Raw genomic sequence first — 23,400 nt, 5'->3', positions numbered from 1 at the left:
CAAATTCTGCTCTCATATAATCTAATAACATTTATGCTAATTCCATAAGCAGTTATGGTTCATGGTCCATATTCTGCTCGCTCTCCTACTATGACTTCACAAGACTACACCCTTGGCCTCTGATTTTGGTCCTGAAATGAGTTGTTGCTTTTGGCAATCCAAGGCAGTAGCCCCAATCAACAGGCTTCAAAGTAGCAGGAACAAAGAAATGTATTTTCTGTTGTTTTCATCAGAAACCTTAACTGCTGTTTCTCAAGGATCAACTGTCTGATGGGGGGAGGGGGGCATTTTTGAGATTGTTTAGATGATGCTGCCTTTGGTGGGCTGCTGCATCATTATGCAAGGCTACAAATTTAGACATTACCTTTGGGCGCAGATGCCCACAGCTTTTGAAAATGTTCTAAATGTTTCTAATGTAACATTAAAAAAGTTGACAATTTCCGCTACCTTGACAGTCACCTCTCCACAAAAGTCAACATTGGCACTGAAATACAACACCACCTGAGCTCTGCAAGTGCAGCATTTTTCCAAACGAATTACAGATTGTTTGAGGACTGGGACATCTGTAGGGATACCAAGGTGCTTGTGTATAAAGTTACTGTCCTCCCAACCCTGCTATACGCCTGCAAGACTATCTACAGACGTAACATGCAACTCCTAGAATGATTCCATCGACGTTGCCTCAGAAAAATCCTGCAAATTTCTTGGGAAGACAGGCAGACAAATGTCAGCATGCTGGAAAAAGGAAAGACCACCATCATTGAAGCGATGGTCATCCGTCATCAACTCCGCTGGACCGGCCACATTGTCCTAATGCCCAACCACCGTCTCCCACAGAAGTTGCTCTACTCTGAACTCATTCAAGAGCGGAAAACGAAATGTTGGTGGACAGAAAAAGAGATTTAAAGATGGGCTTAAAGCCAACCTTAAAAATGCTAGCATAGACAGAGAAAACTGGGAAGCCCTGGCCCTTGAGATCACCAGCTGGAGGTCAGCTGTGACCAGCAGTGCTGTAGAATTTGAAGAGGCACAAATGGAGGGCAAAAGAGAGAAACATGTCAAGAGGAAGGCGCGTCAAGTCAACCCCGACCGGGACTTGGAAACCGATGCCTTCACTGCAGGAGACCACGCAGGTCAAGAATAGGGCTTCACAGTCACCTACGTACCCACCACCAATACACGGATCTTGAAAGACAATCCTACTCGGACAACAAGGGATCGCCTAAGTAAGTAAGTAAACCACAACTTTTATTTCTCTGCTACTGTAAAGGGTAGTCTGTTGCAGCCACAGTTGGCACTTTGCCTCACAGCACACCCATTATTCTGGAAACATGCTTTCACGAGAGCCCTTTTGGTTCCCAGCACTTATCTGAATTATGCTCGTTTTTGGGAAGACTTATATACAGTGTGACAGATAACATGGCCAATAATGCCAATGGCCAGTATAGCAGGATTTCTGCCTATTCACTCTACTACTCCCCCAAATAAACTCAATTGGGGAAGGGGGTCAGTAATTTATATTATTCTATAGTAAGAAAAGATACAAAGTTCTTTCAAAACCATGTAACTTTTGGCTGAAATGATACAGAACTTGACTTTGCATGTGCACATAGCTCCTTCCATCTTGACGCTCAACACTCCATCTTATCCTGTCATTATCATGCAAAGACCGTGCCAAGTCTGATGCAACTCTATTAAACCATGAATTAATTTCCAGAAAGAGGAGGGAGTGGCTTGGGTGTTTCTTACTGCAGTGTCTGGCCAAGAAATTGCAATTATGTAATTAGTAGGTAACTATCATGACCAGTTGCAGACAGAAGTAATTGAGGACAAGAAAGGAGGAGGAACCTGGAAAGAAATATCCATAACAGCACGTTATGGCTGACAGTTCAGTTTGCCCCCCCCCCCCCAAAAAAAAACAGGCAGAGAAAAACAGGCCATACTATCATAACTCTTTTTCTTCCTGAGGGGTGAGTGAGTATGGCCAATGTATGTTTGCAGTAGCAATAACAGGCATTTTGAACAATACCAAAGCTCCAAACCATAGGTAGCAGCATTATGTACGTGAAAAATAAAAAGCACACTGGACCCATTTCTACAGAAAGGAAGTGACAGAAGGCATGAAGAAATGCTATAAAAACGGTTATTCAGTGAGAAGCCCATGTTTTGTATGGCAGAAAACTTCAATACTAACACAAATGGAGTATATAAAATGTAAATTACATTCCAATTTTGTTATTTTAAGCATATTTCTAATGCTGTCTCCTTCATGAAGAGCAACTGCAGAAAGAGAAGGAGCAAAGATGAACTGATTAGTGTCTGTGTCTCTTACCATTTTGCCCCTCCCTATGTCTTTCAGCCTAAAGATGTGATGTAAACAATCTACAGCACCCAGGAGGGAAAAACATTTTAAAGTACATTTTACTTCCATATACCCTCTAGGGATGTGGGGAATCTTTGCCACATTTTTGGCCTCATCTGGATCATTATAGAATCAGGAAAGGTCTTTCTCAAAAACTTTTGGTCACTTCTTATTAAGTCTTTTTCTGGGCCTAAAAAAGTCCACCCCCTACTCCACCCCAATTACAGGCAAAATGCCCCACGTATGTTTAGTTCATTTGGGGTAAAAAAAATCCACCAGATTGTGTATGGGAAGACACTATACAGTCCTTTAAGGTCTTCTGATGAACTAATATGGCCTCTAGCCTCCCAGCTGCCCACCCCTGCGATAGATATTACGGAACTACAAAAATTAAACAAATACTTTTGTATGTTTTATAATTTGTTGTTTATTTATTGAGTTGCTCCCTCTAACTCTTGGTCACCTTATGGACCAGCCCACACCAGAGTTCCCTGTCGGCCGGTCACCACCCCCAGCTCCTTCAAGGTCAAGCCAGTCACTTCAAGGATACCATCCATCTTGTCCTTGGTTGGCCCTTCTTCCTTTTACCTTCCATTTCCCCCAGAATCATTATCTTCCCCAAGATTTCCTGTCAATGTTCTATACTGGTATGACAAAAATCTAATCTAGGAATCGGCATATATGCATAATATATGTGCTCATTCTTGGGGTTGAATTGGGAAGAGAGGCTTTCAAGCAATTTTGTGTGTGTGTGATTTCAGTTTGGTACATGGATGGGATTAATAAACTAGACCTATAGATCAATCCTGTGAGAGAAAAATACTGGTGTTCTTTATCTTGCTCACAAGGCAAAAAGAGGGATCTTTTTTATTTTAAACAATCCTTTATAACGCTTTCTTTAGCTTTTATTTTTCTTGCCACTGCTCTCAATAGGATAGTTAATATTCTTATCTTCACATTCAGTCTCTCTTACCACATCTCTTGGCTCATCTAATTTTTGTTCCAATGATGGAATCACAATAAAGCATTTTCACACAGAAGTAAGGCATGTGTGAAGTCTCTCTCTGGAAGGACATTTCTCTCTCTCTGCCTCAGAGACGAAGACCTGAAAGATTATATATCCCCAGAATGTCCTGCCAGGAAACAATTAATTGTGCCAGAGATTAATATCTTTGTATGATCTTAAAAACAATTTGACATACAGATGTTACCGTTATACTCCTCAAAACAGATGATTAAGAATAATTGGAATTTTGACTAATTTTTACCATGAGAAACAGGGTTAAAAGATGCATTTACTCATGCTCTGCCTGAACCAATGTCATATTTTAGAGACCTGAGGTTCATAAAGAAGGTTTTTTTCTGTGAGTATATACAGTTGGCTCTCCATATGTATGGAGTCAACCATCTAATGGCTTGAGCAGATGATTTTATTATTGTTATTGTGTTTATTTTTACCCCACTTTTTGCTACACAAAGGAGAATCAAAGCAGCTTGAAAATATCTCCCCATCTGCAAAAAATTGCCATTGAATATAAGAGACCATTTTATTACACCATTGCAGATAATGGGACTTGAGCATCTACAGACTTTAGTATCAACATAGGACTCCTGGAACCAAATACCAGCAGATACTGAGGATCCACTGTATTCACAGAATCACAGAGCAAGAAGAGACCATAAGGGCCATTGAGTTCAACCCCATTCTGCCATACAAGAATACATAATCAAAGCAGTCCTGACAGATGGACATCCAGCCTCTCCTTACAAACCCCCAGAAGAAACTTACCAAGCTCTAAGACAGCATATCCCACTGCCAAATAACTCTTACCATTAGGAACTTCTTCCTAATGTTTAGGTGGAATTTCTTTCCCTGCAATTTGAATCCATTGCTCCATGTCCTTGTCTACAGAACAGCAGAAAACAAGCTTGCCCCCTCCTCAATGTGACATCTTTTGAAATATTTAAACATGGCAATCATGTGCCCTCTCAGTCATCTTTTCTAGAACAAGTAAACATATCCAACTAACATGTACAAAACCACCAGCACAATCTATCTCCTAACAACAGATACAACTGTTAAACATTTAATCAGATTTTATTTCACACAAGACTTAAAAGTGGTATGAAATGAGCAACATTTCAAGCAAATCTCCTTCTGCTGAAAGAAGCTTCATAGCAGAAGGTACTTTAGGTTTTCACCCGATCTGGAACAGAGAGTCCTCGACTTCAGCTCTTGTAGTTATGGAGTACATCCTTCAAATTGAAAGTCAAAGTAGGAGGGAATTCCACCAAAAAGAGCCATTTTGGCTCCTGGTATCCAGACACAGAGGAAAGCAAATCCTCATTAAGAATTTTTTGTAATGTTAGGGAACCGCCTCAGTATTTTGTTGACTTGTTGAGAAGTAAGATTTCCTGATAGGCCAAGGGACTCTTGGCGAATTTTCTCCTTGCGTTCTGCCTAAAAAAGAATGCAAATAAAATACTTTTACTTCTTTAAATGCAAATCCCACCATTATTTCCAATGACAGAAACATCAGCACCTGGAGATAGCTACAAATGGTTGAGTCAGTGCAGTAAGAAGCAAAAATATACTCTTTTTTTCTTTAAAACAGTTAAAATTAACTATGATCAAAATCACTGTCTATTTCTCGGAACAGAAAGCTGTATATACTCGAGATATCTTGCAAGTGTACTTAGCTGCACACTATGTCTAGTCAGTTTCCTGTTAATATCTGTTTCTTCACCAGGAAAAAGGGGGATTATAATTTTCTAAGAATAAAATAACTGACAAAACAGAACATCTGACATGATGACTATGAAGTGTGTGTGTTATATACAAACAACTTTAATTGGGTGCAAATAAACTGATATTATCTTTGAACCCTATGAAAAACAATTACCGGAACACAATAACTATTCTGTTTTGAAATCTGTCTGCTTCCCTAAACATATTTATGTTTACTTGTATAATTTAATGGAACAAAGGGCACTGTCACAAACTAGCTGAATACAAAGAAAATAATACTATGTAAATAGAGCAAGAGCACAGATGGTGACAGCTATTGCAGTACCCTGCTGTTTGTTTTCCCATCAAGAGAATCTGCTGTCCTATATCTGCAGCAAGTGGAAGTTATTGAGCTGAAGATACAGTAGCTGCTCGGTTGGAGAAGCTACAGCACACTGTATCCTTGCTCTTTGACTTATCAGAGAGGAGGAAGCTTTTCAGTAAAGAGTGGAGCAGACGCTCCAGGGAAGACAACAATTTCTACACACAAGAGGAAAATACTTGCAGTAATATAACAAGCAGTAACTGTAGAATTAAAATATGGGGACTCCCTACTGTGCTCTAATATAGCAATGAGTAATGATGACGCATAGAGACATTGCACACTCCAATTATCTACAGAACCTAGTTTTATGGTGCTTAAGGAGAGGTAGATTACTTCTGCCTTTGCTGCACAGTCATAGAACGTCTGGATCTCCCGGGCACAAGCTATGTCACTGAATTCATTCTGTTTCCAACAGGCCATCATTAAGGACATCTCTGTGATACATGTTGCCTCTGTAGAAGAAAGAAAACATACTATTCACAGGTTGTTCAGAATAGAAACAAATCTATTTATTTATTTGCGATATTTGTATACAGCCCTTCTCAACCCCAAAGGGGATTCAGGACTGTTCACAGTGTTGGCAACAATTCGATGCCATTGATAAAAATATTAAAATTAACCCTCCCCTAATAAAACATTAAACATTATTAAACACATAACATAAAATAACATCACCTATCACACAAAGACATAGCTGTTGTTGCAAACAGTCCTGGGTCATTGCGCTTTCAACTTTCTCTTTAACTTTAAATATTCCTATGATGGGCTGAACAACTGGATTCACAGCCAGGTATTTAGCTGTCTCCTAAAGGTCAGGAGGGAGGGGGCTGACCTGATCTCACTCAGGAGGAAGTTCCACAGCCGTGGGGCCACCACCAAAAAGGCCCTGTCCCTCGTCCCACCAGCCACACCTGTGAGGCCGGTGGGGCCGAGAGCAGAACCCCCACGGAAGATCTTAATTTACTAACTTAATTTACTTAACTTACTTCATAGAGAGATATATATTCGGACAGATAAGCTGGACCAGAACCATTTAAGTCTTTATAGGCGAAAGCCTTGTTTTAAGCAGTATCTACTGCTCAATAACCCCATATAACTAGGAAGAAGGTAAAGGCAGGTGTACTTAGCATGTCTTCCATTTCAAGTTGATATATAGTGTAATTTTTTTGTCCTACCAGCCCAAATCTCAACTTTCAGTGCCTAGTAACATGCCTGCCTCACATTAAACCACAATTAAGCATATTAAACCATGGTTGATGCAATGTTTTCATTTCACAAAATATGCTTTGTAATCAAATCAAAATAATTTACAAATCCATTTATTGCGCTACCTATGGTTTTTGCCTGACACCAAGTGTACAAAGCACACTTACAGATGTTGCTTCATTCCATATGACAAGACTTCTGAGCAAGCAAAAATAAAACTGCTGTTTGCCTATTTTTAAAAGCTTTAACCATGATTTTTATTTCAATTTCTAATTAGCACAAATATTGATTTGTAACAATAATCAACATGAGTCAGTATTGCTATGAATAGTGTAAAACACTATTGATTGTAAGACACACCCTAATTTCAGTACCATCACCATCTACAAAAATACATAATGTGATTCTAAGGCACACCCCATTTCTAGATGCCCATATAGGAAAAAGCAAGTCTTAGAATGGATGAAATGCAGTAATGTTCTGCATATAATACCCCCAATATTGAACTCTTGCAGCAAGAAAAGCCATGTTCTGATCTTAAATAAGAAAATAAAATTTCATATAAACTCAATTCACATTGCAGGTCAATTAATCGATTATGTTCTCTATATATTTTGATTTATATAGAATTTATTTCCAGCCCACAAAAAACAGCATGGAAAAAAGATATACGAACAAAGAGGGAACAGAGTGAGAAGTTAAAAGAGCTAAAGAAAAGACAGCCCAGAATACTTGACCAACAATATGAAATAGACTCTCAATGAACTGAAACTTGAGCAACCAGAACTCTCAAACTGTTCGAAATGTCAACCTTCTTCAAGTCTTCTCTAACAATCTATTTGTTGATGATCTTGTTGCTCACTGTTTCCTATATGTATGTTCTGGTATGCAGCTTTATTTATTCTATGGTTCCTTTCGAAAAGGTTAAAAATGTCATTTTCCAAAATAAACAGCCGGCAGAAAACTTAAAAAATAACACTTTATATAAAAATTCAAATATATATAGTATCCTAAAACTGTGTTAAGTTTGTCTTTATTTGCTTTTAATTGCTGTATTTCAGTAGTACTACCAAGTCAATACAGAGTCTATGGTAAGGTATACTATGGGGTATAGTATTAGTTAAGACTTTTTTATAGTAACTTTCAAACAACTGGAAACTACATTTATCTGGCATCTACCAATTCCTATGAATGCCAGTTAACATAGAGTTTATTGTACTTCCAAATATATTTCTATCAATGTGCTTAAAAAAACAAAAACAAGTAAACAGGAAAGGGTCTCAGAAGCCTGTACCAAGAGTTTTGATTCTCCAAGGGGTTTTATACAGACAAAATTGTTGAAAATAAACAGACACAACTGCAGGAAACACCAGCTTTTTTCTACCAGCTAGAGAGAGTTTTTATTATAGTCAGCTTATGGTTTTCCACTTTATTCCAGTTTTACAAATACTGAGGGAACAATTGACATTTTTACAGTGTTCCTACTGAGGAATTTATTCCCTCTGGCTATTGGCCATAGACAGCATTTGGCCTCAGGAGTACCATACAAGGTGAAGTATTCAAACAAACGTTCCTATTTCAACAGTGTGAATGCATGTGAGTGCACACATATGTCTGACCACCAATTTTTAATGACCGAGACTGCAAAGAAAATATTTTTGCAAAACCTTAATTCGCCTAAAATGCATAATATATGTTACATCTGAATGTAACTCAAACTAGTTAGTACAATGGATAACAACTTAATTACAGCAGTTGCTACTCTCTTATGGCAGGTAAAAAGTTAAAGTAATTAGACCGTATTGAGAAAAGCCTCTATACTTATACTTTTCTAGAGGTTTTGCGACGAGAGTCTGAATGGTCATATGTTGGGAATACTTCAATTGCGTTCTTCTGCATGGAAGGTTGGACTGGATGGCCATTGTGGTTTCTTCCAACTCTTTCTTTCTATGATTCTGTGATATCTGATACTTTCTATTAAACAGTCAAAGAGCCAATGATTGGCTAATTCCAATCTCTGTTACTCAGGCAAGAGAACAGATGCCAAATCGACTACATAAACACCACTTTCAGCTAGGGCAAGGTTCCTGCCAAAGCTACTCAGCTCTAGAAACATTCCCTTTTCAGCTCTGTGCAGGCACAACCTTGTTTGTACAAGGCGTAAAAACAGAGAAAAGTTCCACATACTCTAAGTTTAAACGCTCTAGCCAGTTGTTAATCATGACATTTTTTTTACTGTTCAAGCAACCTGTTTACCAATTTGAGTAAATATGAACCAGATCATATGGGAACGTTACAGGCAATCTACTCCCTGGGCATATGAGATGCATCCATTATTCTGTGCTTTGTTTTTCTGATGGAATAAACTTAGTGCAAGCAAGGAAATCTATTTTTGCAATACTTTGAAAGTTAAGTCATTCCACTATCGTGATGCCAGTCACTTAAAAATGTTCAACCTGATTTGAAACCCATTTAATTCGACTAGGTACACCCTCCACTTTCCATCAAGATGAATGCATCATCATCACCCACTCAGGAAAATGAAATAGTTAAGATTAACAAGACAACAAGGGATGCATATTTTGCACATTTGTGAAAGACAGCCATGCAAAGATCAAACAACTTTTTGATACTTTCAAAATCTGTCAGACCAATTCATGCACTTACATCCATGAATTATAATGCATAAACTGTTGTCCTCAGCTGGCAAATACATTTGCAAATCTGGCAGATGTACAGAGGTAGAAATGTTTTACTGCTCAGTATCCTAGTGTTTTGGTCTCACTGCTTTTTACCTTTCTCCATTGCAATTGTTGTATATTGAACTCATTGAGAATGTTTTGGCATCTGTGTGCAGGGAATCCCAGATTCAGACCTTAGCATCTTGGTGAAAAGGACAAAAGGCACAAGGCTGAATTTTTCTCCTGAATCCTCGAAAAGTGGGAATAGTTGGAGGCTGTCATACAGGGCTGAACTCTTCAAGATTCAGATAAGGCAACTGTAACTGCATTATAATGATCATAATTTGTAAGCAGACTTCAGTTCAGGCAGTCTCCAAGTTACAAACATCCAACTTATAAATGGTTCATAGTTAAGAATAGGAGTGAGACAACAGGAGTGAGAGATATCTACCTCTAGGAAGGAAAATTCATTCCTGGAAGAGTAATCATGGGAAAAGGTGTCTCCACTGAAGCTTTCCAATCCTTGTTTCCACAACAAGCCAAATTTTTCAAAATCCAATTATTACAGGGACAGAAAGTGAGATGAAATCTTCTGAACAGGTGAACTGATAGCAAAACAAACTCCACAGGGGTGTTAACCCTTCCCTATGCTCTCCAAAGCTAAATAAACAATGTGTATATAAAGTCTCTTTACCATTTAATGGTACAAATTTTTAAATGGTAAAGAGACTTTATGGACACCCTGTATATATTTGGCTGGAGTTACATTTCAAAATTTACCTATTTCAACTTGCATAAAAATTCAGCTTAAGAACGAATTTACATAATCTTTCTTGTTCGGAACTTGGGGACTGGCAGTAGTTGCAGTATTAGAATTGCAATGAACACTTCTGATGAAGCACCCACAAAAGCTGCTCAGAGAACCATACAGTTGGTAGAGACCATGTGATCATCTAGTCTAACCCCCAGCCATGCAGGAAAAGTACAACTAAAGTATCCTTGACAGATGGTCATACAGCACCTGTTTAAAAGCCTCCAAAGAAGGAGCTTCCACCACATCACATTGAACTGGGTTATATGGCAGTGTGGACTCATAACCCAGTTCAAAGCAGAAATTGTGGATTATCCACCTTGTTATTCTGGGTTATATGGCTGTGTGGAAGGGCCCTGAGGCAGAGGCAGCAGAAAGGAGGTGCTAGAAATAATATCATACAAAAGATGACTGACTCAACCTGGGGATCACAACCAGATACAGTGAAGACATCTGCCCTTGCACTTTGCTGCTCTGCTGCTGAATATGCATGCTCAGTATGCATTTCACCATGTTAAAACAGTGGATGTGGCTCTTAATGAGACACGTCGCTTTATCATAGGATGTCTACGTCACACTGTTTAGCTGGTATTGCACCACCTGATCCTGTTGAGAAGTAGTAGCCATAATGAAAGAACCAAAGCATTGACATCTCCAGCCCATCCTTTGTTCAGTTATCAGCCAGCATGCCAATACTTTAAATCAAGAAATAACTTCCCATGATCTAGAGAGAACACCTCAGCAAGCAAGATCCAAAAGTGGCAGGCTAAAACTCGGAACCTCAATCAGTGGCTGATACCGGATGAGAAACTCCCTCCTGGGCACACAAAAGACTGGGCGACTTGGAAGGCACTGGACAGACTGCACTCTGGTACCACAACATGCAGAGCCAATTTTCAGAAATGGGGCTACAAAATGAAGTACACAACATGTGTGTGTGGAGAAGAGGAAACCACAGACCACCTACTACAATGCAGTCTGAACCCTGTTGCATGCACAACCGAGGACCTTTTCATAGTGACACCAGATGCACTCCAAGTGGCCAGTTTCTGGTCAAAAAAATGTAGTATAATGCCAAGTGATTTAAAAAAAAATCTGTTAGTGGTTTTTTAAAACTTTGTTTGTGGTTTTTTAAAAATACATTATAACTGTATCCTCAATTTGCTTCTGACATGATAAATAAATAGCAAGTATGCCCATGCAATATGTAGGGAGTGGAAACTGTCAGGCGTGTCCTTTTACAATGTCACTTCTACAAGGATATTCAATCTGTTTTTATTACTCTCATTGTACAGATGGTCCCTGGCAGAAATGAAGAATATTATCTAAAACATCATGTAGAGCAGGCATGGGCAAACTTAGGCCCTCCCAGTATATTGGATTTCAACTTCTACAATTCCTAACAGCCGGCTGTTAGGAATTGTAGGTGTTGAATTCTAAAACACTGAGAGGGCCTAAGTTTGCCCATGCCAATTATAGCTCACTTTTGCTCCCTGGATTTGAACCACCAATCTTTTACTAAGTTCAGCAGCTCAGCGGTTTAACCTGCTGCGCCAGAAGGGGGCCTTATCCTTATGATCAAACAAACAGAATGAACTATATGTACGACTGTTCCTGGAGGGAGGGGTTGAAATAGGAGGGGAAATCAAAGGAAGTTTTACACTCCTGGTCTGAGACTGTAATAATATTGATTCATTCATGTCCAACTGGGGACTCAGTAATAATAACTAGCTGTCCCCTGCCACGCGTTGCTGTGGCCCAGTCTGTTGATCTGGAAAATAAAGTAATGAGAAAGTGTTGGTTTCTAATATGTAATGTTTTTCTGCTTGTGGGTAAACAGTATTTCTTGCTTTTTTTTGTCAGTGTTGATGTGGAGGAGAGTGTCTAGTTTGCCTACCCTGGAACATGCAAGATATCATTGTCCTTCTTTAAAGGTTCCTTTCAAATCTATGATACTGTATCTGTGTGTATGTGAATCACATCTATCTATCTATATCTATGGCTGCATGGCTCTTTGTCAGGAGGGTTTTGATTACGTTTTCTTGCCCTGGTGAAGGGAGTTGGACTGGATGGCCTTAAGTATTTTCTGTTGGTCGTGTGTGTTCTGTGTGGGAAGTTTGCTGCTATTCCATCATTCGTGGGGTTCAGAATGCTCTTTGATTGTAGGTGAACTGTGAATCCCAGTGACTACAACTTCGAAATGTCAAGGCCTATTTCCCCCAAACTCCATCTGTGTTCATTTTTGGGCGTATTGAGTGGTTGTACCAAGTTTGGTCCAGATCTATCATTGTCTGAGTCCACAGTGCTCTCTGGATGTAGGTGAACTACAACTCCCAAACTCAAGGTCAATGCCCACCAAACCCTTCCAGTATTTTCTGCTGGTCATGGGAGTTCTGTGTGCCAAGTTTGGTTGAATTCCATCATTGATGGAGTTCAGAGTACTCTTTGATTGTAGGTGAACTATAAATCGCAGCAACTACATCTCCCAAATGACAAAATCATAATTTTTTGAGTGATGGTCACTCCTTGTGTTGTGAGACGTTTTGTTGCCAAATTTGGTGTGATTTCGTTCATTGGTTCTTTTTTTTTTAAGGTACTCATTATGCACAGAGCATTTTTATATAGATAATAATAATAATAATAATAATAATAATAATAAGCTTTATTTATACCCCACCACCATCTCCCCAAAGGGGACTTGGGGCGGCTTACACAAGGCCAGGCCCAACAGTACATTACAACAAAATAAAACCAAAATAACAAAACAAACATCACAATTAAATAAATAAAAACATAAGAATGCAATAAAACAATACAAAATAGTACAATGCAAAATCAATCCCAAAAGACTCTAATCTTGCTCTCCACCCCAAATCCTGGCCCAACTCCCAAACCACGGCCCTCATAATAACAGCAGCAGCAGTCAGTGAGCGAGGCGGAGAGGCTGGCTGGAGGCCTCTCTCGGTCTCCTTCCTCTCCCTGCCACACTCAGAGGACACCGTGAGCCTGTCAGCCAGGGAGGCGGCGCTGGGCCTTGTCCTCTCCGGTGGGCCCAGGCGGGAGAGAAGCGAGGCCTACCTCCCTGCCTCAGGCGCCGGTTGGAGACCTGGTTGGCCAGCACCAGGGGCCGAGGGAACTTCTTCGTTGCCGCCTTCCCCCGGGCCTTGCTCAGTTGGGTTAAGGCGCCCACACAGGAAGGGATGGGAGGCCGGGAGGCCGCCATGCCTGCCCTTTCAGGGTATCCAGGGGGAGCCGGAAAGCAAGCCCAGGGCCGGAAAGGCGCTGCCGCATTACGGCAGTGTCGCAAAGAGTGTCCTTTGGGTTCAGCTGTTTCTATGCAAGCAAGGAATTAGCAATGCTGCCCCTATCAGTTCTATAGAACATATCCAGTTCGATTTGCTATTGCTTTTTTATTTAGATAAAGACCTAACTTAATTCAAATCCCAGGAAAACATTGCTCTATAACTAATTTCTTCTTGAACAAGAGTTCAAATATTTTATTTCACTAAGATTGCATTAGGTGGTATCTGATCTTCATTAATACATCATCATATTCATTCAAACAGAATACACAGGTACAATAAAAACTGTAAAGATAAGTTTACAAAGTATCTCACACTGACATATTTAAGTAAAAAGAAAATACTTAAATCCAGATTTATTTTCCTCTCCACACTAGAAGCACAGTGGGTTAAACTGCTGAGCTGCTGACTGAAAGGTCGCAGGTTCAAATCTGAGGAGCAGGGTGAGCTCCCGCTGTTAGCCCCAGCTTCTGCCAACCTAGCAGTTCGAAAACATGCAAATGTGAGATCATAGGTACCACTCCTGTGGGAAGGTAACAGTGCTCCATGCAGTCATGCCAGCCACATGACCTTGGAGGTGTCTATGGACATCGGATCTTCGGCTTAAAAATGAAGATGAGCACCACTCCCCAAAGTCAGACATGACTGGACTTGATGTCAGAGAAAACCTTTACCTTTTAACCTAAACTCTGGTAAATGCCATAGCTGTACCAGAGTTATCTAAAGAATTGATTATTATAACATTTAATTTCCTTTCAGTCTTTTTCTGAAGCTCTTTAGGCATATCTCATTGCCTGATTAATCCTTTACCCCCTTAGTCTAAATAGGCAACTTTAGTGGGTGAGATGGGAGGGGCCCCCTGCCCAAACCCGCTACATGCTTTCTACGTTGCTACAAAGAATTTTGGCAGCCGCACTGTTAAAACAAGCAAGAAAATATTGTTTCAAGTGTTTTTACTAGTTTGCCGACATATTTGGTAACTTGGCTTGCTACCAAATTTCAACAGGGTTGTTTGAGGGGGTCTGGACTCAAACATCCTTGGGACACAAAGCTTTAAGCATTAAAGAACTATGTACACTGTTACTTCTAAAGTGGAGAATCAATAGTACCTTACAGAAATGTACATGTACAAGATTTTGCATTGTACCGTCAGCCCTTGGTACCTGTTGGAGTTTGGTTCTAAGACCCCTCATGGATTCTTGTATCTGTAGATATTCAAACCCTCTTATATACAATGATATAGTAAAATGATGTCCCTTATATTAAATGAAAAAATTGGGAGATTTGGGAGTTGAGTAAGTCAATTGCTGCCATTAGTTGTTTTTGGCCACATTTGGGGTAGAAAATCAACCAAAATTAAATCTCCAAAATTATTACTTTTAGCAGTGTGGAGTTTTTGGAGCCACAAATAAGGGCCCAAAAGCGACATGCGGCCCATTGGCTGCATTTTGCCCATTCACAAGTAATAGCTTCCAGATATATTCCCTCAGCTAATCAAGATTTTCTTGAACCTCTTGATGTCAGGAATAAATCCATGTTAGGGCTCTTTCAAGTGCAGAATAATGATAAAATTTATTAATATTGCTAAATAGACCGAGGCATTATCCATTTTACTGAACAACTTTTTATTTATTTCATGTCAAAAGCATTGCATAAATAAGTATAAAACTGATAGAGGAAGCACAAGTGGCTAAATTTTAGACCAAAAACAGGCAACAGTGACTGCAGTTCTTCCTCTGTGCATGAGGCAGAGCACTGTAGACAAGCACACAGATGCGGAGTTGTTTGCTCTCCTCCACAGTCATACCAGGTGGAGGATTCTTTTAGGTAGTGCCATTTTGCCAGGTTGTCTTTTGATCTGTCCACTCCACTTCTGAGTCTCTTCAGGGACTTCCAAGTTGCCCATTCTTGGTTTGCCCCTGGAGAAAAACCCTTGGGGGGGGGGCATCCATATGGGGTTTCCTAGTTTAGCTGCCCACAGGGATACCCTTGCTGTTGCTGGGGGAGCATGAAGAGGAGTGGTGGTTCTCATGAAGCTATTCCTTGATTTGAGTCTGCTGGGGGGGGGGGGGGGGGGCTGATAGCCATGCAATGGGTGGCTTTCACAGTATTCAGCCTTATTTCTCTCCCAGTTAGCAGCAACTTCCCATCGCACATCACAGGGGTCAATGCCAGCTAGTTTGTAGAGTATATCAACATATGTAGGTTTAAGACATCCTGTGATTATTCTGCATGCTTCGTTCAGTGCTATATTCACCTGCTTCACGTGAACAGACTTGTGCCAAACAGGGCAGGCATACTCAGGAGTTGAGTAAGACAAGGCCAGGGCTGATGTTCTTAAAATTTTTGGGTCTGCACCCCATGCACTGCCAGTAAGTTTCTGCAGGATGTTATTACGTGCAGCTACTTTGTGCTTGGTGTTCACACATTGTTTCCTAAAAGAACAACTGAACAACTGATTAGTAGGAAGCATGAACAGAATAAGAAGGCCACATTGTGAATTGGAAAAACATCTGGGGACAGAAAAATCTTTTATTCTATTGAAATGTTTTCATTTGCATTAGCACCAGTTTTCATTGTTTATGACATATCAATGTTGAATACTTATGAAAAGGAGAACTATTTAAAATGTCTTCTATGTCTGTTAGGCACTGTTTAAAGTGGTTTTATAAAAATATAAATATAATACTTAATAAAATATTGCTCAAAAGACAAAATACTAAATGTTTTTCTTTGGCCCAAAAATGGAGTTTCACCATTTAAAAAATAGCAAATGATGCAATAGCAAATTCTGGTACAAAATTGGACTCTGAGCCTTAAAAAATAGTCTTAAAATTTAGAAGACTATATAAAGGATTCTTTCCAAGATGTCCAAGAACTCTGGTTTCAGTGCTAGTAAGATTCTGTGTATTTTGTTCATCATGATTGGCAGGGGTTTGGACTGGATAGCCCATGAGGTCTCTTCCAACTTTGATTCTATCATTTTATCTTCACGTGGATTAGAATAGCTGTCATTTTTCTGATTAATTTGGAAATACTTAACTGGTATAAAGTCAGTTTTGCTGAGTTCGCTTCATGAATATTTTATGCATGTAATCCCAAAATCTGTCTTGATTTGATTCGTTGTGGTGAATCATAGCTGTGAGGGCTTCACCTTGATCAAGACTCTGCCAGTAATCTTCTAGCCACATTTCTTTCCAGCTGAAATATACAAAAAGAAAAATAAGTACAATAGACTTGCATAGCCACCTTTCTCCAAGATGGAGAGAAACTGCAAAAGTTTGTACTGTAAGAATATAAACTAAACCAATGTGACAAAGTAAGTGGAACAGGATGCTCAAAACGCTATCAGATTACAGAAATGTCATTCTTCTGTGTATGGGTGCCTTCAACTTGCCTGTCGAGCTACAGCTATTCCATTAATTCCATGGGGTTTTCTTAGGCAAGGAATACTCAGAGGTGGTTTTACTAGTTCCTTCCTCAAAAATACAACCTACAGCACTTGGCATTCTTGATGATCTCTCATCAAAGTACTAAGGATGACCCTGCATAGCTTCCAAAATCAGACAGGATTTTTAGATAATTTTGCTCATCCCTCTGCTTTTGCATTAATGGAACATCTGCTCAGGATTTCGCCAGTCTGGAGCCTCAGTTTTTTTAAAAAAAGAACCAATAATAAAAGCAAGCAAATCTGGGATTGGAGTAGATTTGGATGCCTTAGTAATTCACCGATGCCAGGAACTGAACAGGAGGAATGTGTTCCTGTTGTTTTGCTGTACTTCTCAGAGACATATAATGCTATGGTATTCCTTCTTGGCTATTTAGCTGATATAGGACAGTGGATACAACACTTCTCAACTGAATGTTTCCAGATGATGGTGCTGGATGACTACTATTCAGACTCTGGGCTATTTGCTTATGAAGTTTTATACACTGTCCTGTGTGTTTTATATGTATGTATGTATGTATGTATGTATGTATGTATGTATACACACACATACATGAAGTTGGCAGGCGGAAAGTCAGAGTTTTGGCTGTGGATCTCATCAATATGCTTTCTCTCCCTTGTTTACACCAGATACACAGGAGTCTGTGGACATCATGGATCAATGCACCAAAAGGCTGGATGAGGGTGAACAAACTGAGTTTCCAGGCAGACAAGGCAAAAATTCTATTGATCAGCGATAATTTAATATGAACAAACGGTGACTATTTATGTGAAAGAGAGATCAAGTGGCAAAGACCTGGGACATTTTATATTTCTTCCATTTCTTTCTCATTACAGTTTTTTACACATTTCCTGATAATAATAAAACTTTATTTATATATCGCTCTGTCTCTCCGAGGGGGACTCAGGGCGGTTTCCAAGTAACACCACTGAAACATACAAAGTAAACAGCATAAAATTAACAAAACTAAGTAAGCATAAAATTATCACAATAATAGATGTATATTAAAAGTAATCCTGCCTAAGACTGTGTGCTTTAGCAATTCTAGATCACTGTGCCTTCTTGTGCTCTGAAGTACGTATGTATGATCTATTATCCCCATTTGAATTTAACGTCAAATGCCCCCCTGTCCTTAGAATAGTGGCAGCCCTCCTCTGCTTTTTTTTTTTTAACTTATCAAGTATAGCTTTTTTTCAGATACTGGCAGATGGGAAGACCATTGAGACATGAGAAGATAGCACATCCTGACTCTCTATGGACAATCTCTGAAAATTGAGAATGAGGGGGATATACTGATTCTCTTGTATCCTAGGTCACATCTATGGGGATTTCACTCATATAAAAATAATGCAAACACATAGGTTATAACAATCTCATGAGAGTAGCAATTTCAAGAGCATCATCACAATATTATTACAGAATGGCAGACAAAAAGAGCTGAGGAACATTGCTTTCTAGTGCACTAATTGCTAAACTGAGATCCAATCTGAGTCATAAGCTGTGATCCAATCTGAGTTATAACAATCTGGATCAGAAGCAATAAACACACATCTCAAAATCAACATCAGAGAAAATAAAATAGAATAAAACAACCTGCTGTCTCTGAATATGTATGTCTATTACCCTTGAGGAAGAGAAGCAAACTCGAAACATTGACAACTTTCTGGGGAAAATGAGTAATTTATCACACCCTTAAATGTTTATTGCTTATTTCTTTAGAGCTTAGACATGAATGAGAGTTCCAGCTCATGAGTCATATTAAGAGTCATAAGAATTGGAAGAGACTGCAAGGGCCGTCCAGTCCAACACACAATAAAAGCACTCCCGACAGATGACCATTTGGCCCCTCCTTAAAAACCTCCAGGAAAGGTGGCTCCACCATGCTCCGAGGCAGCCTATTCTGCTGCCCAGCAACTCTTCCTAATGTTCAGGTGGAATCTGTTTTCTTACAATTGGAATCTATTGTTCTGCGTTCTAGTCTCTAGAGAATACTATATTGCATCAATTTTGTGTTTTTCTCTCTGGCTATATGGACATATGAAGGTTAGGTGGCTTCTTAGTACAGTTTTGTTATAGATTTCATAAGATTTTGAAATGTTACAATTAAAGTTTCGTGTTTTATTGAAACACTCCATAATATAATCATTAAACTGTCACAACACTGAGGTATTTAGCTTTATTACAGATGATAACAATAAATAGTACCTGTCTCCAGGAGGAATGTCCTCAATGTTTCCATATCCAGGTGCAGGTGGAGGGCATCCCATGTGTGTGAACTCAGCTATCGTAGGTTCAGGAGCTGGCAGTTTCCCTTTAGTCCTCTTATGGTTTCTTTCTGCATCAAGTCTGGCATTTTCCCTGTCACAGACAAAGCACTCAAATCCATTCAGATAATTAGGCAGTGTCATGTCATTCACTCCCCATTCACGCTTTGCCATAGTCTCCAGCAAGAACTGGTTTTTAATACCACCTGGACTCTTGTACTCTAAATATTTCAAGTACTCATCTGGATTCCTATCCAAGAAGTCAATATATTCTGCTAGCTCTTTAGGGCTTCCAAAGTCATCAATGAGAATGATGGAATGGTCATCAGGCATCCAGTCTCGTACTGAAGGTGAGCCTCGATAGACCGGGACAGCTCCAACGTGCATCGGCCGCCACAGTTTCTCTGTCATGTAATCTTGGCATATGGCATTCTCCATAGCCAGGTGAAACTTGTACTGAGAGATAAGAGCCATGAATTCAGAGTCCTCGGTAGTGGCTGTAGAAGTGTCTCTCAGCCTCATACTGGGAAGCTCCCGATTGTTCAGGCATTTACCATAAGAGTCCACCTACAATAGCAATAATTGTCTTTTTTAAAAATAGCTTTTGCTCCTACCCCTCAACTAACACAAGTATTTTTTTTTACCAGAAATAGTTCTGGAATATTTCTTTGCTGAGGAAAGATTGCTTAAGAAAGAGAAGCAGCAGCTAGAAAAACCCAGTGGATTCTGTTTGTTTCCCTCACCTCATTCAATCCCCACATAGGTGATCATCTATTAGTAACAAAACCCATTACATTTTCTCCTGCACATATTTTATACACAGAAACCTTCACACATTAAGTCTGTAGTAATAGAAGATAGTAGCAATTGAAAAATATAGATAACAATGTCTTCCGCATTCATGTCACAAGACTATCTAGATTAGGGGTCCTCAAACTAAGGCCCAGGGGCAGGATACGGCCCTCCAAGGTCATTTACCGAGCCCTCACTCAGGATCAACCTAAGTCTAAAACAACTTGAAAGCACTCAACAAAAGCAACAACTCTATCTCATCAGCCAAAATCAGGCCCACACTTCCTATTGAAATGTTAATAAGTTTATATTTGTTAAAATTGTGCAGTGTGCATAGGAATTCATTCACGGTTTTTTAAAATTATAATCCGACCTTCCAACAGTTTGAGGGACTGTGAACTGGCCCTTTGTTTAAAAAGTTTGTGGACCCCTGTTCTAGATTCTATATGGTTAAGATAATTCAAGTAAATTACTACTTTGGGTGAACAAGTAAACTATTGCTTTGGGTGATCAATCTACCTAATTCAGTGGTTCTCAACCTGTGGGTCCCCAGATGTTTTGGTCTTAACTCTCAGAAACCCTAACAGCTGGTAAACTGGCTGGGATTTGTGGGAGTTGTAGACCAAAACACCTGGGGACCCACAGGCTGAGGAGATGTGTTTGGACAAGTAAGCTGGGCCAGAACCATATCAGGCTTTATAGGTCAAAACCAGCACTTTGAATTGAGCTCGGAAGTGGACCGGCAGCCAGTGGAGTTGACTCAACAAGGGGGTGGTATGCTCCCTGTATGTCGCCCCAGTTAGCAATCTGGCTGCCACCCATTGGACTAGTTCTAATTTCCGAACGGTCTTCAAAGGCAGCCCCACATAGAGTGCATTGCAATAATCTATTTAGGATATAACAAAGAGCGTGGACCACTGCATCCAGATCAGACTTCCCAAGGTAAGGGTGCAGCTGGTGCACAAGCTTTAACTGTACAAAAGGCTCAGCGATGAGTCCAGGGTCACCTCCAAACTGCAAACTTGGGTTATCTGAATCCACACTGCCATATAACCCAGTTCAAAGCAGATAATGTGGGGTTTTATTCAGTTGTGTGGAAGGGGCCATAGTATAATAATGTTTTGTCGCTGCCGGGCTGTGTTATTAAGAGAGGGGATGTAGCATTACAGAATAGAAACGATTCTATTGCGTTCTGCTTAAATTTAAAGTGTGGACAGACACAAGTAGGCAGTTTTTCACAGACCTGGGCAAATTTGGGCCCTGTAGGTGGCTTGGACTTCAACTCCCGCCATTCCTAACAGCCTCAGGCCCTTTCCTTTTCCCCCTCAGCCGCGGGAGTTGAAGTCCAAGCCACCTACAAGGCCCAAGTTTGCCCAGGCCTGCGAGCCTAGGGCCCTGAGCCTCACCTGGATGTACTTCATGAGCTCCTGGGCGAAGCGGTCTCGGTCTGAGGGGACGTGGCAGTGGGACTGGACGTAGAGGAGCGGGGCGAGGCCGGCCTGGCGGAGGCGCTGCTTCTCCTGGAGGCCCAGGGCGGGCGGGCGGCGCAGGTAGTCGAGGTCGGGCAGCCACTGGAGGGTGAGCGGGTAGTGGGACTCCCGGCGGAAGGTGGCGGTGTGGTTGAAGAGGGCCAGGCCGGCGGCGTGCGAGAGCAGGTAGTTGTTCATGGGCGACTCCTCGTGGAAGAGGGCCCAGGCCTGGTGGGGCGCGCGGGGCAGCGGCGCCTCGTAGGCCCGGAAGTCCGTCCCGTAGAAGAGCAGCGCGCGCGTCCGGCGCAGGCCTCGCGCCCGGCGGCGCTTGGTACTGAGGCAGGAGCCGCGCGCGCAGTCGATGCGCTGCGTGTCGCCCGGGAAGTGCGGGAAGAGGCTCCCGCTCCACCACAGCAGCACCGGCAGCTCTGCGTCGCTCCGCCGGTCCTTGTTGCCGGGGCCCCGGAAGGAGGGCACGGAGGACGCCGCTGCAAAGAGCCCCGGGTGCGGCTCCGAGGGGCGGAAGAAGGCGGCGGCGGGGCCCTCCTCCTCCTCCTCGAGCTCTCCCGGCTCCGGCCCCGTCTCGTTCAGGGCCCCGCCGAAGCAGACCAGGGGCAGGAGGAAAGCCAAAGGGCCCATGCTGCCTGCCCCGCTCTCCCGCCGCTTCTACTGCCTCCGACCCAGCAGCCCTCGCGCTGACCTCAAGCCTTGGTCAGATCCCTCCTCGTTTCCATCTCTGTGGAGGAGAGGCATCCCTCTGGAGGTTGCTAGGAGACCAAAGGGGCCCGCCCACAACTTATTTTATTTGTCATGTCAGGACAACCAGTCATATTATATTACATTTCTAACAGAACAAAGCAAACAAACAGACAGAATACACAATTTGTGAGTTTGGTAGTTGATTAAATGTCCTTTGACCAGTACCTGGCCACTTGGAGTGCTTCTGGTGTTGCTGCAAGAAGGTCCTCCATCGTGCATGTGGCAGGGCTCAGGTTGCATTGCAGCAGGTGGTCAGTGGTTTGCTCTTCTCCACACTCACATGTCGAGGATTCTACTTTGTAGCCCCATTTCTGAAGGTTGGCTCTGTATCTCGTGGTGCCAGAGCGCAGTCTGTTCAATGCCTTCCAAGTCGCCCAGTCTTCAGTGTGCCCAGGAGGGAGTCTCTCATTTGGTATCAGCCATTGGTTGAAGTGCTGGGTTTGAGCCTGCCACTTTTGGACTCTTGCTTGCTGAGGTGTTCCAGCGCGTGTCTCTGTAGATCTTAGAAAACTATGTCTAGATTTAAGTCGTTGGCGTGCTGGCTGATACCCAAACAGGGGATGAGCTGGAGATGTCTCTGCCTTGGTCCTTTCACTATTGGCTGCTACTTCCCGGCGGATGTCAGGTGGTGCAATACCGGCTAAGTAGTGTAATTTCTCCAGTGGTGTAGGGCGCAGACACCCCGTGATAATGCGGCATGTCTCATTAATAGCCACAGCCACTGTTTTAGTGTGGTGAGATGTGTTCCACACTGGGCATGCATACTCACCAGCAGAGTAGCCCACAACTGTAAAGCTAACATTTGAAGCAGACCTCCTCGGGCCTTTCCTCACAGCCCTATGTCCCAGAATATCAAGGCAGAAAATCCCACAATACCTGCCTTGAACTGGGTCATCTGAGTCCACACTCAGATAATGTGGGTTTTTCTGCCATGTTATTCTGAGATAACATGATGGCAACAGTCTTGGCTCCCAAAGTGACCCATTTAAGGTGGAATCAGGTGTCAAACAAGAATGTGTTATTGCCCCAACCTTATTTTCCATCTTCATCACTATGATACTTCACCTTGTTGATGGGAAGCTACCCACCGGAGTAGAAATCATCTATCAGATAGATGGCAAGCTATTTAACCTCAGCAGACTGAAAGCCAAAATCGAGGTCACAACATCTGTTATATGGACCAAGAAACCAT

The 23,400-nt window shown here is 41.4% G+C and overlaps 2 protein-coding genes across 2 annotated transcripts; both read right to left on the bottom strand.

Moving 5' to 3' along the window:
- Positions 1–4,445: 4,445 nt before the first annotated feature.
- On the bottom strand, positions 4,446–13,439 carry CHCHD1 (coiled-coil-helix-coiled-coil-helix domain containing 1). The gene is made up of 3 exons (XM_060769175.2): positions 13,252–13,439; positions 5,809–5,927; positions 4,446–4,823 (listed from the first exon to the last, which is right to left on the bottom strand). Exons 1-3 carry the CDS (start codon positions 13,394–13,396, stop codon positions 4,710–4,712), a joined length of 378 nt encoding a protein of 125 aa, XP_060625158.1. The 5' UTR covers positions 13,397–13,439; the 3' UTR covers positions 4,446–4,709.
- A 1,637-nt stretch (positions 13,440–15,076) lies between these two features.
- FUT11 (fucosyltransferase 11) lies at positions 15,077–22,196 on the bottom strand. Its single transcript, XM_060769176.2, has 3 exons — positions 21,387–22,196; positions 19,130–19,755; positions 15,077–16,676 (listed from the first exon to the last, which is right to left on the bottom strand). Exons 1-3 carry the CDS (start codon positions 22,086–22,088, stop codon positions 16,529–16,531), a joined length of 1,476 nt encoding a protein of 491 aa, XP_060625159.2. The 5' UTR covers positions 22,089–22,196; the 3' UTR covers positions 15,077–16,528.
- Between the last annotated feature and the right edge of the window lie 1,204 nt (positions 22,197–23,400).

Source organism: Anolis sagrei, chromosome 3 (genome assembly GCF_037176765.1).
Source record: "Anolis sagrei isolate rAnoSag1 chromosome 3, rAnoSag1.mat, whole genome shotgun sequence".
In the NCBI taxonomy this organism is placed as follows: Eukaryota; Metazoa; Chordata; class Lepidosauria; order Squamata; family Dactyloidae; genus Anolis; species Anolis sagrei.
The sequence above is the reverse complement of the archived record's forward strand: the minus strand, read 5'-3'. Positions and strand labels throughout refer to the sequence as shown.

Bases quoted from the DNA above. Each gene is read 5' to 3' on its own strand.
- FUT11 (XM_060769176.2), bottom strand. From the start codon at position 22,088: ATGGGCCCTTTGGCTTTCCTCCTGCCCCTGGTCTGCTTCGGCGGGGCC. The intron at 19,756-21,386 runs GTGAGGCTCAGG...TTGCTATTGTAG, and splicing joins AGCTCATGAAGTACATCCAG to GTGGACTCTTATGGTAAATG. The intron at 16,677-19,129 runs GTACTATTTATT...TGTATATTTCAG, and splicing joins GACATTCCTCCTGGAGACAG to CTGGAAAGAAATGTGGCTAG.
- CHCHD1 (XM_060769175.2), bottom strand. From the start codon at position 13,396: ATGGCGGCCTCCCGGCCTCCCATCCCTTCCTGTGTGGGCGCCTTAACC. The intron at 5,928-13,251 runs GTAGGCCTCGCT...TTTCTTCTACAG, and splicing joins CCGGCGCCTGAGGCAGGGAG to AGGCAACATGTATCACAGAG. The intron at 4,824-5,808 runs GTAATCTACCTC...ATTCTTTTTTAG, and splicing joins ACTGTGCAGCAAAGGCAGAA to GCAGAACGCAAGGAGAAAAT.